Below are 13,365 nucleotides of genomic sequence, written 5' to 3' on the forward strand. Positions count from 1 at the left end.
AATGTCCCTTAAGACTCCAGTGTTTGCATTGTATGGCCAAGTGGATTCATTCCCTGCTCAGGATTTTTTCTACAGTATGTATGTTGCAGTCTACACATCTAGATGCAATGGGAATCACAAAGGGATATACTCTGAGGGATGTAGTATTCGCTTGTTTAACTACCATTCATATCATTGCAAGCTCTGTGCACGAATTAAAGGGAGAATATACTTCTAAGTGCTCAAAAACCAGAACATTTCCTTTGAAAACCATGTCATTTTGCTTAAGCAAAAAAAGGATCAATACTACAGACAGAAGCAAAAATTCACACAGCACATTTCTCAGATTAGCATTAGTAGCTACCACTTGGCATACTTCAACAGCAAAAGAAAGCCTGAAATATATTTCCAAGCCCACCTGAAATAGGGTCAGGGAAGGCAGCATGATCTAGCAGCTATATGTTGAACTAGAAACTCAGAGAACTGGGTTCTATCCCTGGACCTGCCTTTGTGTTTGCTGACCCTTAGGAAATCATTTAACCACCACAGGACTCAGTTTCTTTGTCTTTAACATGGGGGCAGTTATACTTAACCACCCTTCTAGAGCACATCAAAATGGTCAGATGAAAGGTGTGAGCAATGTGCAAAATATGATAGTTATTACATTCCTTTGCAAGGAAAGAAAGGAGGGCAGTAAGACAGGGCAGATTTGTCAACATGGCAGTTATTTCCTTGGCTTTGTCTTGGATACATCTGGGGCAATATCTGCTTGCGTAACGAGGCTCTTGGCACCGAGAGTGAGGATTTCCTGATGCACTAGGACTCTGTTCCCAGAGCGTTGGACACACTGGCACCAAATTGTTAATTCTAATCCCTAATTCTAGAGGCTGAACTCCATAATGCATTTTGTCAGGGTGGATACGAAAGAAAGATCTTAGGGAGTAGTCTCTAAGTCTGCAGCATACAGTTCACTCTGATGCCACTATACCGGTCACAAAAATTACCTAAAACAATATCATAAGCAGATCTGATTAGCTTTTCTAAGCATGAGGGATGAATCATTAACTGCATTAGTTGTCTGCAGTTTTGTCGCCAGGCTGGTCCCAGGATATTAGACACACACAAGGTCGAGGAGATAGAAGGAAAGCTGTGTAAGCTCAAAAATTTCTCTCTCTCTCTCACCCACAGAAGTTGGTCTGATAAAAGATATTACCTCACCCACTTGTCTCTCTAACTGCATAAGTGGCAATATACTGAGCGTTCTGAAAAGAACACAGAAATTCAGAAAGCCGATCAGGGAGATAAATAGTTTTCTAATACCAGTACCTAGGCATCAGATAAGTTCAAGTCAAAATAGCTTTTGAGTATATTGTGCGTTACTTAAACCACAGGCGAAAACTACATTGTTACCTCCATTTTCAACATTAAGATGTAGCTTTATTTAGCTTGATCAGTTACAGAGCAAAGCCTGCAATGGTGGCAGCATTATGGCTGCCAAACATTCCTGCCGCACTTTTCAGAGAGAGAGAGAGAGAGAGAGAGAGAGAGAGAGAGCGCGAGCGCACGCGCGAGTCAGATTCTGCGGTGGCATCTAAGAGCAGGAGTGGTCCATATTCAGTAGAGGCACATGCATGATTAATTATGCACACACGCGCAGTGTGAGCCTTCAGTGCTCTCGTGTGAAGGTTACTATTTTTTCAGTGCATCCAGAAAAATGCCAGTGAAATGTGGCACGCATACACACTTTAAAAAAATTTATTTACTGCACATTCGTATATTAGCAATTAAAAATGTGTATACTGTTTTAGTCATAGGAAACAGCCAATAGATACTTCAATCAGGTTACTTAGAGAAAGATTAAAGTTATATTTCCAATTAACTTTGATGAGACAAGAGAGTCTGACCATGCTAATCTAACTCAGTGTGTATCAGTTTCAACCACAGACAGAATTGGTATGTTTTAGCTAGGAAGCAGTGCAATGCTTAGACAGACTAGGATTGAAACAATACAGCCTGATGGAATCCAATTAGCAATTTACCTACAAATAGGCCAACTGCACGGAAGCCCATAAAAAGGTGCTACATGGGGCAAATATCACTCCACAGACAGGGCTGAGGGGTCTTCGGAAACCTACCTGCTCAGCAAGCTTGTCCGGATAATTTCTAAGGGAAGGCTGATGGGCTGGCAGAAGGGCGTACAAAGATCACTTCTCAGACTGGCATACTAGTGAAAATGAAAAGAGCTGAACGAAAATTAATGGAAAATAAACAGGGGTATCAGGGAATGCATTTTAAAATGTACTAATTGTCCATATTGCGATGGGTCATTCCATCTGAAACAGCTGTACAAATATTACCTCCGCACATACACCCTTTATTTATAGACGCAAAACATCTTTTGTTTCCCCTCACACTGTCTCCAGAGATTCCCCGAACCCAAGGCATGTCAGTGGTGTTACAGGATGTATCTCAGCTCTCTCTCTGAAGGTCTCTATTTATAGTTTTCAAATGTTGGCAGGTCTCTCTCTCGCTAATTGGTGTCAGACTTAAACAACGAACACAACACACAACACACAAACATGAGTTCAGCAGCATTCAGGCAGGCTACCCAGGGGAGACTTTCTGAGGCACTAGGGACACTTGAGTGCATGGTTTCCAGCAAAAAGTCAATGGGAACTAAGCACTTAACTCCCACTTGCACCTTTCAAAGTCTCCCATGGGCCACAAGAACACCCAGTTTTAGTAGGGAGCATTAACAAAGAAACAAGAGATCAGGAAAGGAGAGAAACCTTCCTGCTTCAGGGCTTACGCCAACCCTGAACTATTTGCAGTCAGGAGGAAACGTTCTCTTAGGATAGATCATGCCATCACTGCCTACTGCAGGATTTCTGTCCTCTAAAGCACGGGTGCTGACCACTGTCAGAGGGCTAGGTGGACCATGGGGCTGACACAATCTGGCAATTCTGATCTTCCTATCCAAGCAAAAAAAATTCTAATGTGCATGCAGTTTTATTTTTGTCCTGGGAGACACTTTCTCCTCACTTGTGCTGCTGTATCTCTACTACTGCAAGGGACTGGTTCCAGGTGATCACCAGTACAAGATGTTGTCTGCATTGGGGATTCACCCCAATTATGAGGACCAGTGCTGCTTTCCCCGGTTTCAAGCACTGGTGCACTGTTTATCCTGGCAGCGATTGTGCATACTAGAAGTTTGCACTCAGGCAGCTCTGCTGATAGCTAGTTAAAATACCTACCAAAGACAAAGCTTGAATTTAGAGGATAATTTGGCTCCAAAAGCATGTCTCCTTGCTCCACAGTCTGATCACAGAGACGGGGATCAAAAACTAAAACAAGCCTCCAAGAAAAGTCTCCTTAGCCAAAAGTCCATGCAGGGACCCTCAGGATTCCATCCCTGGGGTTTCTGCTATGTACAGTGCAAGGAAGAAATGTTTAAAACACTCATTTGAGGCTTGCTCCAATATTCCCCTTGTCCACCAGTTTCATATGCATGGAACAGAACACCTAAAGGGCTCAGAGGATAGGCACCCATGTCAGAGCCACTGCGCTCTACACTGTTACGGGATTGCTGACTGATCTGCACCTCTAGCGTCTCGCAGCCCGAGAGGGAGAGAAAGATTTAGAGGTAGTATACGGAGTCTGAGGGGTGCATAGCAGTGGGGTGGCAGTGAGAGTCTCTGGCACTGCTCAGTGGTAATGTAAATGTCTCACTAATGACCCTGGCAGCCAGCAGGCTCTGAAAGAAGATCCAACTAGCAGGGAAGGTTCCATAATACAGGGCCATGTGGAGCCCCTGCTGTTATCTAAGGGTGCTGGGTGTGGCTAGAGAATCAAGGGGCCACTCTGTACACTGCAATCCAGAGCTGGGCATGTCCAACCTGCTGCAGCTCAGATCAGGCTCTGGTTTATGTGCTGTTGGCACGTTGTAAGTAGCATCATGTCTTTGTTTACCACAAACGCTCTGTGTGCGGGACACCATAAGTCTCTCAAAGCAAAGGAGGCGGGTAGTTTGAAATGCTGGGAAATAAGGGAACTCGTGCGAGATGTGGGTTCACGTGAGGTGGTTCACTAGCACCTCACAGCACTCATCTTCTGGCTGACTGTGCGGTCTCCTAAACAGTGGCTATAGGAAACAAGAAGCAAATGCAGGAGATGAATGGGGAAAGGGGAAAATAAAAACCATCTCAAGATCTGTTGACAGCAGCTCTAGGCCAAGCTTCACACCTGGAGAATTACAACAGAAAACATCCAAATTCAGATTCAGGGGCATCATCATTTCAAACTGCGCAGTCTGAACTTCACAGAGACACTTATGGAACAGCTCCACTATTTCTGACTAGGACCAATGCTACAAGCTTGGAGATTTCCAAGTGGAGCTTTATATAAGGTGCCTTCCCTTTGTATAGTTCTGAGGGTTACCATACAGCTATTACAAACAGCAAAGTAACTCACTGTAGCATTCACAGGTTCAATTTAAAAAATACACCTCTCTCAAAAGCCTAGCTGCACCTTTGCTTCTTCAGTGAGGATTACAAAGGAGGGATGAAACAAACACAGTCTTTCCTTCTTGCAGTAAAACTAACAAGCTGACTTCAGGGAATATCGAATGCAGGACAGGAGCTCAGCTAGCCATTTGCAATTGGTACGGCATTGGCTCTGACTCATAGCAGTATACTCCTCCCCCCAGTCAGAAAGACTCACACATCATGGGCTTTCACTGACCTACGGTAGTGCAGCAAGGATTAAATGTAGCCAACAGAGTCGCCTGGGGCCCGTATGTGAGATGGAAGGGTAATTTACACTTCGATGCATGTGACAGAAGTTCCTAAGGCAAGGGTGGGCTGGAGGATGAGGTGCAGGCAGGAACTGGGTGGCTAATGCAAATGGAGGTGTACACACCTTCACTGGCTGTTGCCATGCAGGGTAACCAGGAGTCAGGATGACTAACGTCAGTGCCTCAGTTAAAGGTGCCTCCTGCCCAATTTAAGTCCGGTTTAGGACTGCCTTCCAGACAGTCTGCAGCGTCCACACGTGTCAAAAGCCCAGACTGGCAGTTGGCTATAAAGGAGGCCTGGTGTCTGACCCACAACAGGAACTGGCAAGCCACTTGACGATCCTTCGGCTAGTGCAGCAGTGACAGCATTGGCAGTTTCCGGCATTCAGAGGTAAATCACGTGCATTTGGGTTTATAATCCAACTCCCTCCCTTTTTTCTGGCCTGATCACTGGCACACTAAATGACTGTTTGCATGGCTTGCTGATCATCTCGCACTGTAGATTTTTAAGCCAATCTCATGATTTTGGGGGTTAGGGGAGGCATGACAAGACTTCTAAATGCATGGGGTTGGCCACAATGATTTCAGATAGTTTAGCTGTGCAGTGGAAGCTTATGAGTAAAGCTGTCCACTCAGGAAACCCAGATTCAGGCATGACCTTGGTAGTTTCACTCATCAATCCAACTGGAGCAGGGATCTTTGTTCAGATGTCACTCTCAGGCTGTGGGAAATGCTACAGAGTACACTGCTTTTTGCATCTCCTAGCAGGTGGGTACTGGGCAGCAATGCTGTCTTACAAGTAGATATCTGCTCCATCAATCCAGAGTGAGTGCATTAACTAGTGTTCCTAAACAACAAGGGATTATCCAGGGAGAGAAAGTAGGCTAGAATGAATGGAAATACAGGTTTGTCAAGGTTCCTTCCCCACTCTGAACTCTAGATGTGGGGACCTGCATGAAAAACCCCCTGAACTTATTTTTACCAGCTTAGGTTAAAACTTCCCCAAGGTACAAACTATTTTACCTTTTGCCCTTGGACTTTATTGCTGCCACCACCAAGTGTCTAACAAATATAAAACAGGAAAAGAGCCCACTTGGAAACGTCTTTCCCCCCAAAATCCTCCCAAACCCTACACCCCCTTTCCTGGGGAAGGCTTGATAAAAATCCCCACCAATTTGCATAGGTGAACAAAGACCCAAACCCTTGGATCTTAAGAACAATGAAAAAGCAATCAGGTTCTTAAGAGAAGAATTTTAATTGAAGTAGACGAATCACCTCTGTAAAATCAGGATGGTAAATACCTTACAGTGTAATTAGATTCAAAACATAGAAAATCCCTCTAGGCAAAACCTTAAGTTACAAAAAGACACAAAAATAGGAATATACGTTCCATTCAGCACAACTTATTTTATCAGTCATTTAAACAAAACAGAATCTAACACATATCTAGCTAGATTACTTACTAAGTTCTAAGACTCCATTCCTGTTCTGTTCCCAGCAAAACCATCACACAGACAGAGAGAACCCTTTGTTTTCTCCCCCCCTCCAGCTTTGAAAGTATCTTGTCTCCTCATTGGTCATTTTGGTCAGGTGCCAGCGAGGTTATCCTAGCTTCTTAACCCTTACAGGTGAAAGGGTTTTTCCTCTGGCCAGGAGGGATTTAAAGGTGTTTACCCCTCCCTTTATATTTATGACACAGGTTAATAAAAACAAATGCTAAACTTCCTACTTGGGCAAGCTAACTTTATGCTGAAGTCACTTGGAAAGTAACTCCCTTTCCAAGGTCGATGGATCAACACTGAGGGACAAGGAAAAAACATTGTTCAGATGTATCTGAGAACACTGCTGCAAGAAAAAACAACAGTCTGGGTAATTCAGTTTGCCTCTCAACTACTCATCAATCTGAGAAACTATTTTCCTTGAGAAACATGTCTTACAATAGTTATTCCATGCATTGTTATCACAGCCACAGACACACACAGAGTTTAGGGATTGATGATACCCATAGAAATTTACAAAGAATCCCGGGCCCATCACCATGGGTCTTATAGTGAAAATAATCATTTTCTGCCATTTTCTGGAGCATTTCCTGCTCCTTGAGACAACTCAAGACTAATCAGAAAACCACATACCATTTGTGCCATTTTTAGTGGTCAGAAGCACTTCAGCACACAAAGGAAATCTGCCAAGTCTTATTGGGTTACATATTTACGGCCCTGTGGTCATGGGACAGCAGAGTACACCCTGAACCAGGATATGCTTTGGGTTGCCCTGCTCATTTGCTACTTAAGTCCTTCTTCGGTAGGGTCTCTGCCAAGAAGCCATGTTACTAACCAGAGCTGTAATGCCAATTAGATCCTATTTCTCTCCCTCTTTTTTTTCTTTTTTTAAATGACTATCATGAAAAAGGGGGGAAAACAAGAGAATTAATTTAGTCAGGAGGGGAAAACATGGGCCAGAATATAACCCCCGTCTTAAAAATGGAAATGCAAAGAATTGCAATTGAGGGCGGGGGAATGGACAGCAGAACTGGCTCCAGTGATCATCTGAACTAGAAGAACAGAAAATGGTGCAAAATTCATCTTTACTGGGCAGAAATTACCAAAACGAGGGAAGAAATTGATAAAAATCATTTTGTTCTCCATGAAGTGGGGAGGCCAAGATCTCAGTCTTCCTTGGAAATAGGTTGGAGGATATTTTTACTCTGTAGTGAGTGTCCTCCTGATCCCTGTTGCAGTCTGAATTCAGAGGATCCCTAAATATTCCATCTAACGTTAAGTCTGCACTGCCAAAAAGATGGGGGAATTAGGAGATAAGGAATATGGGTTAGCTGTCCCGCTGTACAACCCTAGCAGAGATGAGGCACCTGTGGTGTTTATCACGAGGTAGCTAGGTGAGGACAGCACTGTACCTTGCCCGTGGCTGACCTCACCCAGTTACCTTGTGATAAACACTACACATGCCTTGTCCTCACTAGGATTTTACAGTAGGATAGGGAACCTGAGTTAGTTATCCTGCAGTAAAAACTCACCTCTTTTAGCAGTGAAGACAAAGCCATAGTTAATCAAACCAGGGTGGTTCAGACAAAGGAGATGCAATTACAAGTTGGATGGACCACAGCAAAGCTTCAAACAATGGTCAGTGAACCTCAAACGGTTCATAGATTGTAAAGCCAGAAGGGAGCATCATGATCGTGTAGTCTGGCCTCTGGTAGAACACAGGCCAGAGAAGTTCCCCAAAATCACTCCTAGAGCAAATTCTCATACAGAGGAACAGAGAGCTGCCTGAGCTCGAATTTAAAGCCTACAAGCGTGATCTCCTTCCAATTCCATTTGTTTCTCCCCTTGTCTCACCTCCCTCCATACCCCACCATGCATTACCGCCCCCTCTTCATCACCCACTGTCCCTTTACATGCAGGCAGAGGGACGGAGAAGAATGGAGTGGACACCCAGAGTACCAGTGGTACCACAAGCAGTAAGGATCAGGGAGTGAATCCTGTGTCCCTTAACTCATGGAATGGTCCCACTGGGGTCAGGCATGAGTGAGAGTAGTAGGATTTGGTTATTGCTTAGCCTTATTAGCTTCACAACAGTGCACAGGTCACAGACAATCCAGCACCATATCAACAAGCAAATTTGCGTAAAATGTTCACCCCTTGTGCATCTGAAATTCAAATACTAATATGATTTCCTACAGATGCACAGAAATGCGCTTCCCCTCTATACTGGCAATCTGGCAGTACAAAGGCAAAGATAATGACAGCAAAATGGCACATGAGGTACCATTAAAGACTTGATCCCGGAAGACAGGGAGGGACCCTTACCTGACATGCATTGTACAGCAGCTGATGCTCAAATTTCTTGATTCCCAAGATGTTCTGGAACATTTCGTACAGCTGTTCCTTGCTGAGGATCAGCTCTGAGGCAGCACTGGCAGTCATCCTGGCCTGCTGTTTGCGTGGGTCCTCTTCACCACGGTAAATAGCGTCAAATTTTGCCATCCAAGAGCTGAGAACCGTTTCCTTGCTGAGGCCGTCAATCTCAGGCAGGCTGCGCACCCTCTTCTCAATGTGCTTCTTGAAAACTTCTCGGGAGTCATTTGCAGAGCAACCCCCGCTCTGCACCATCCGGGCCACACGATCACTTTTTAGAAACACCTGCAAGGAGAGAGAGAGGCAGGGGAAAAAAAAAGTGACTCCATTCTGTAGTCGCCAATTACTGTAAAGTATCATTAAAACCCTGTTTGTCTATATGAAGCTCTGCAGGCCCTGAAGCTAACTTATTTATACAATACTTTCCAAATCCCCATGCAGCAGTCAAGCGCTGCTAGACTAGGTCACGTCTGGACTTTGAGATGTAACAAAGCCAGACCACTAAGCAAAAACATTTTGATGTAATCAGGACTTCACCTAACGTCATAGTCATATTGCACCGAATACATAAATACTGCTCAGGATGCAGGAGTGTATTTTAGTTCTAGCTTCTGTTGTAACGAAAGAGCTATTGTGTACCTACAGTCATCCAACCAAATTCTGCTGTCAGTGTAAACCTGGACTAACGCCACTGAAATCAATGGAGTTAGGTTGTTTACACCAGTCTAATGAGTTGCCAGTCCTCCGACACGCCACAATGAGAGCAGTGGTTTAGAGCTGCTCAGGTGTTTGGAATTTTAGAGCAACGCGGGGGGAGATGTGTATGTCAGTTGGCAGGTGAAGCAGTCAAAACGTGCAGGATAAAATTTCTCTGTTGCACGGCTCTGAAATTTATCACTTGGCTAAATCCTGGCCATACAGGGCCAGATCCCTCAGCTGGTATAAAAAAAAGTCCATGGAGTAATGCGGATTTACATCCATTGGTCCATGTGGTGTTTGTGGGCGCGTGCGCACTACACCACCTTTGCTTTCTCCCTTGACTTCTGTGTGGTTACTCTGGGATTACGCTGCCCTAAAATCTTAACGTGATCCTTGCTATTTGGCTCCTTTAACCAGTACGTATTTTAAATGTAATTTTAACACATGGTAATAACCTGATGACTAACAGAGAGAAGCATCCTGGGGGCTGGAATGCGGCTGGGATACAACACTGTCTCGTAGCAGCAACAGAGCTACTGCACCCTGAACGAGAACACCAACCTTCCATCCATTAGTACAATCTCAGCATGCAAGCTGGGCATCCAGCTCCCCTTCCCAGCCCTAACCCCAGAACAGAAAGGACTCCACAGATAGGTCACTGTTGCCTGCTGTGTGCAGTCACAATAATTTTTTAATTAAAATAATTGACTCCAGAGACAGGACACTACTTCAGAGCTGGCCACTTGGTTGAATCCATAGCACTAGGTAAGGGCTAGCAGCCGATCTGTAATGGTTTCACATCTCTCATGTTTCACAGTGGGCTTTGTTTTATCTGTCTGCATGAGCAGGGAGAGGGCAAGCAATAAAGATGAAAAGTGTCTGGTGGTGTGATAGCTACTACATTAAAAACATCTCTTTACGCTCTTCCATTCCTAGGCACCTCCTGTCAGCACTGACCCCTTCCCCACAGAGATGGGAGAGATTAAAGGATGAAGGAGAAGAATCCACCCAGGAGAGAATCGCTCACACAGATCCCTCCCTCGGGGCAAAAAAATACATCTCTGTCTTTGAAGGTGTGTGAGATGATGGCATTCACCCTAATGAGTGGTGGCTGAACTGAAAATTGCTGGAAGCTTTGAGATCTCATTAACAGATGACACAGCTGGAATGGACAGCTCTGAAATCTCCATAGCATTCATCTGAGTTCCAGCCTTGGTCCCTGAAGTTGGCTTTAGTCCCATATCCTGCATGACAAAGTTCTGTTCAACACTCTTTCCAGGCCCTCACTGGTTCAGGTTTTTAAAACGGCTGCCAATTGTAATGAGATACGTTTACTTGCGGTATGTTATTCAGACACTCTCTTGCGCAGCTGACAAGGGACTATATCCCAGTAAAGAGGGAAGACAAAGCTGCAGCTCAAGCTGGGTGGAAGTCTGTATGGGTAGATTCTAGAATAAACCCAACTTGGTTTAAGGCAGACTTGGATTCCATACATCATGACATCAACTTATCCCTCTCTCTGAAGGAAGTGACTACTGAACTGAAGCAGACCTCAGCAGAGTGTCCTGCTGAGATAGCAAGAGAGACGCGATGCTGCATGTAGGAGCTGAATTATTTACGTAAAGGTAGTTGTGCTTAAAGAATGCCTTCTCAAAGAAATCGTGCATTGGCAAAAGTGTCTCCAGAAGCTCTCATATGCTGAGATTTTATCCCTCCTACTTAGACCATAAGCAACATTGCAGTATCGTGGTCAAACCTTCTAGACCAAGAGGCGAAACAGAGCAAAAGATGGGGGAAAAGCTTCTGATCTTTGTAAACCAATGGCTAACTCAGAAACATCACGTATGATTAAAAAAACAATTAAAATAAAAAAAGCAGTATATTCTACAGCCATAGTCAGAAAAGGGCAAAATCATTCCTGTTGTAACTCCATGGGCGGCATGTGACTCCTCCATTTGGGAAGGTGGCGCACTCTTGGACCAGGGCCCTGCCCTGAGACCCACCCCGACTCAGCCTCCTCCCCCAGAAGCCCTGCCCATGCTCTGCCCAACCCCTTTCCACCCCCTCCCAGAGGCCCTCCATGCCCATGCCTCTTCACCCCCTCCATGAGGTTCCCCCCAATCATGTGCACACCTCATCACCCCCTTCTCTTCCGCCCCGCTCATGCCTCTTCCCTCCGCCCACTGAGCCATCCGGCCTCTCATGTACCTCTTTACCCCCACCCCTGGACCTCCCTGCCCACCCACCTGCCATTCGGCTGGTCGCTCATACTTACCTCTTCACTCCCTCCCGCGAGGCTCCCATGTTGGTGGAGCAGGGAGGGGAAGAGGCGGGGCTTCAGGAGAAGAGGATGAGGCTGGTGGGGCGGCTTGGCTTCCCCTGGCCTCTTATCCCCACCGCCAACGTGTAACTCCATTGAAACAGAGGCTGTTACACCCAGGGTGCATTTTGATTCAGTCTCATGTTATAAAGAGATTATTGCAAAGCCCAGCACAACATAAGTTGGGGCGGGGGGGTAGATAAAACGAGCAGACCAGGTATTAGATGAGAATATTCTCCCTGCTACAAGAAAGGGTCAAAACATCACAAGCCCATGGAGAGCAGGGAACGCCATGTGAACAGCAAGGTAGGGGAGATGGAGAAAGACTCCTTTCCACCCTCCCCATACGAGAGCCACAGTGCTACGGCTGCCTGGAGAGAACAAACGGCTGTTTTAATTCATGAAGCAGAGGACGACAGGAGTACAGCACAGTGGGAGGAAGCTGTGCAGGCAGCTAGGGGTAGCTATGAGCTCTCAATAATTAAAGACCTCGGGGATGACCCGAGGACTTGGGAGGTTTTTAATACCACTCCACAGTGTTTCAAGCATGGCATTCAGAACATTCCCAGCTGTTTGATGTGCTTATGTTCTCACATGCATCTGTCAGGGAAGGGGGTTGGGCTTTAGTCCATAAAGAGCACGGTGCTTGTCGTGGGTGTGTAAGTGCTGGGGAGAGAGAGTCAGAGAGCCTGCTGCCTCCTTACACACATGCTGAGCCCAGGCCAGACTCCGGTCCCAGAGTTACTCATGTCCAGGGCACGCTCACTAACCCGTCTCCCAGCTTTGCCTTTTTTGGCTGGGTAACATCAGCAGCAGGGTGAAAGGGGACTTGAAACGGCACTGATTCTGCACTGGAAGTTCACCAGTGGACACTGTGATTTTTACTTATACAGCCTATCTGTGAACGATAAGAGCGTTTAGCTTGTGGCGAGTCAGCCAAGGGCAGGGCTGGTGAAGGGACTCGCAGTGTGACCTTCTCGCTGGTGAAATGAGGTTACATTTATTCTTCATTCCAATTAACAAAGTGACAGTTTTTAGGCAACCCTCAGAGCAAGGGGAACTAAATGCCTTAGAAAAATGCAGCATTTCAAGAGGTCTGCTTTGACCAGCACAGATTTGTGATCAGCTGGTCAAGGCAGGAGGTAATCCATAAAGGACATAGGGGTTGGAGGCGCTGGACATCAGAAAATGATGAATGCAGCAAGTGAGACAGAGAAGGGAATTGGGGAGGTACGAAGAGATGCTGACACAAGGGCATTGGAAAACTGGTTTGTCACGAAGACGGTGCATGTTTCTTTGGAAAATAAGCCGTGAACTCAGTGGCTTCTGGGATGTCCAGTATGAATAAGGCCAGCTGAGAAAGAATGATCGCTGCAAAGTTCTAATGGGTGTATATGTCAGCATTTATTAAAAGAAAACCAAACACCTCTTTCACTGTGCAAGTCAGCTATTCCTATTGTCATGTCCATTGACAAACCCTAGGCCTTGCAGTTACAACTCTCGGTCTCTCTATCAGCTACTGAGCAGGTAACAGCAAAGTAGCAGAAATGAAATGAAGGTTTTCAGCTAGTTAATACATTAAATTTCATCCACATGTGAACAGTTCCACAAAACACCCATTAAACCAATTCCTGTGTAAAATGGCCATTTAAAGTATGACTTACATCCAGGATTTTTCAGCTTTATGATTAACAATGGAAAAA

At 45.4% G+C, this 13,365-nt stretch overlaps 1 protein-coding gene across 7 annotated transcripts in view; it reads right to left on the reverse strand.

The window, feature by feature from the left end:
* CADPS (calcium dependent secretion activator) overlaps positions 1 to 13,365 on the reverse strand; it is a 389,541-nt gene that overhangs the window by 283,325 nt on the left and 92,851 nt on the right. For all 7 annotated transcript variants that reach the window (XM_073350983.2, XM_078853539.1, XM_073350980.2 and 4 more), the window contains exon 3: positions 8,596 to 8,928. In XM_073350983.2, the coding sequence (XP_073207084.1) occupies positions 8,596 to 8,928 (333 nt within the window). The remainder of the gene's footprint in view (positions 1 to 8,595; positions 8,929 to 13,365) is intronic.

The sequence above is a fragment of the Lepidochelys kempii genome, chromosome 7, assembly GCF_965140285.1.
Source record: "Lepidochelys kempii isolate rLepKem1 chromosome 7, rLepKem1.hap1, whole genome shotgun sequence".
Classification (NCBI taxonomy): Eukaryota; Metazoa; Chordata; order Testudines; family Cheloniidae; genus Lepidochelys; species Lepidochelys kempii.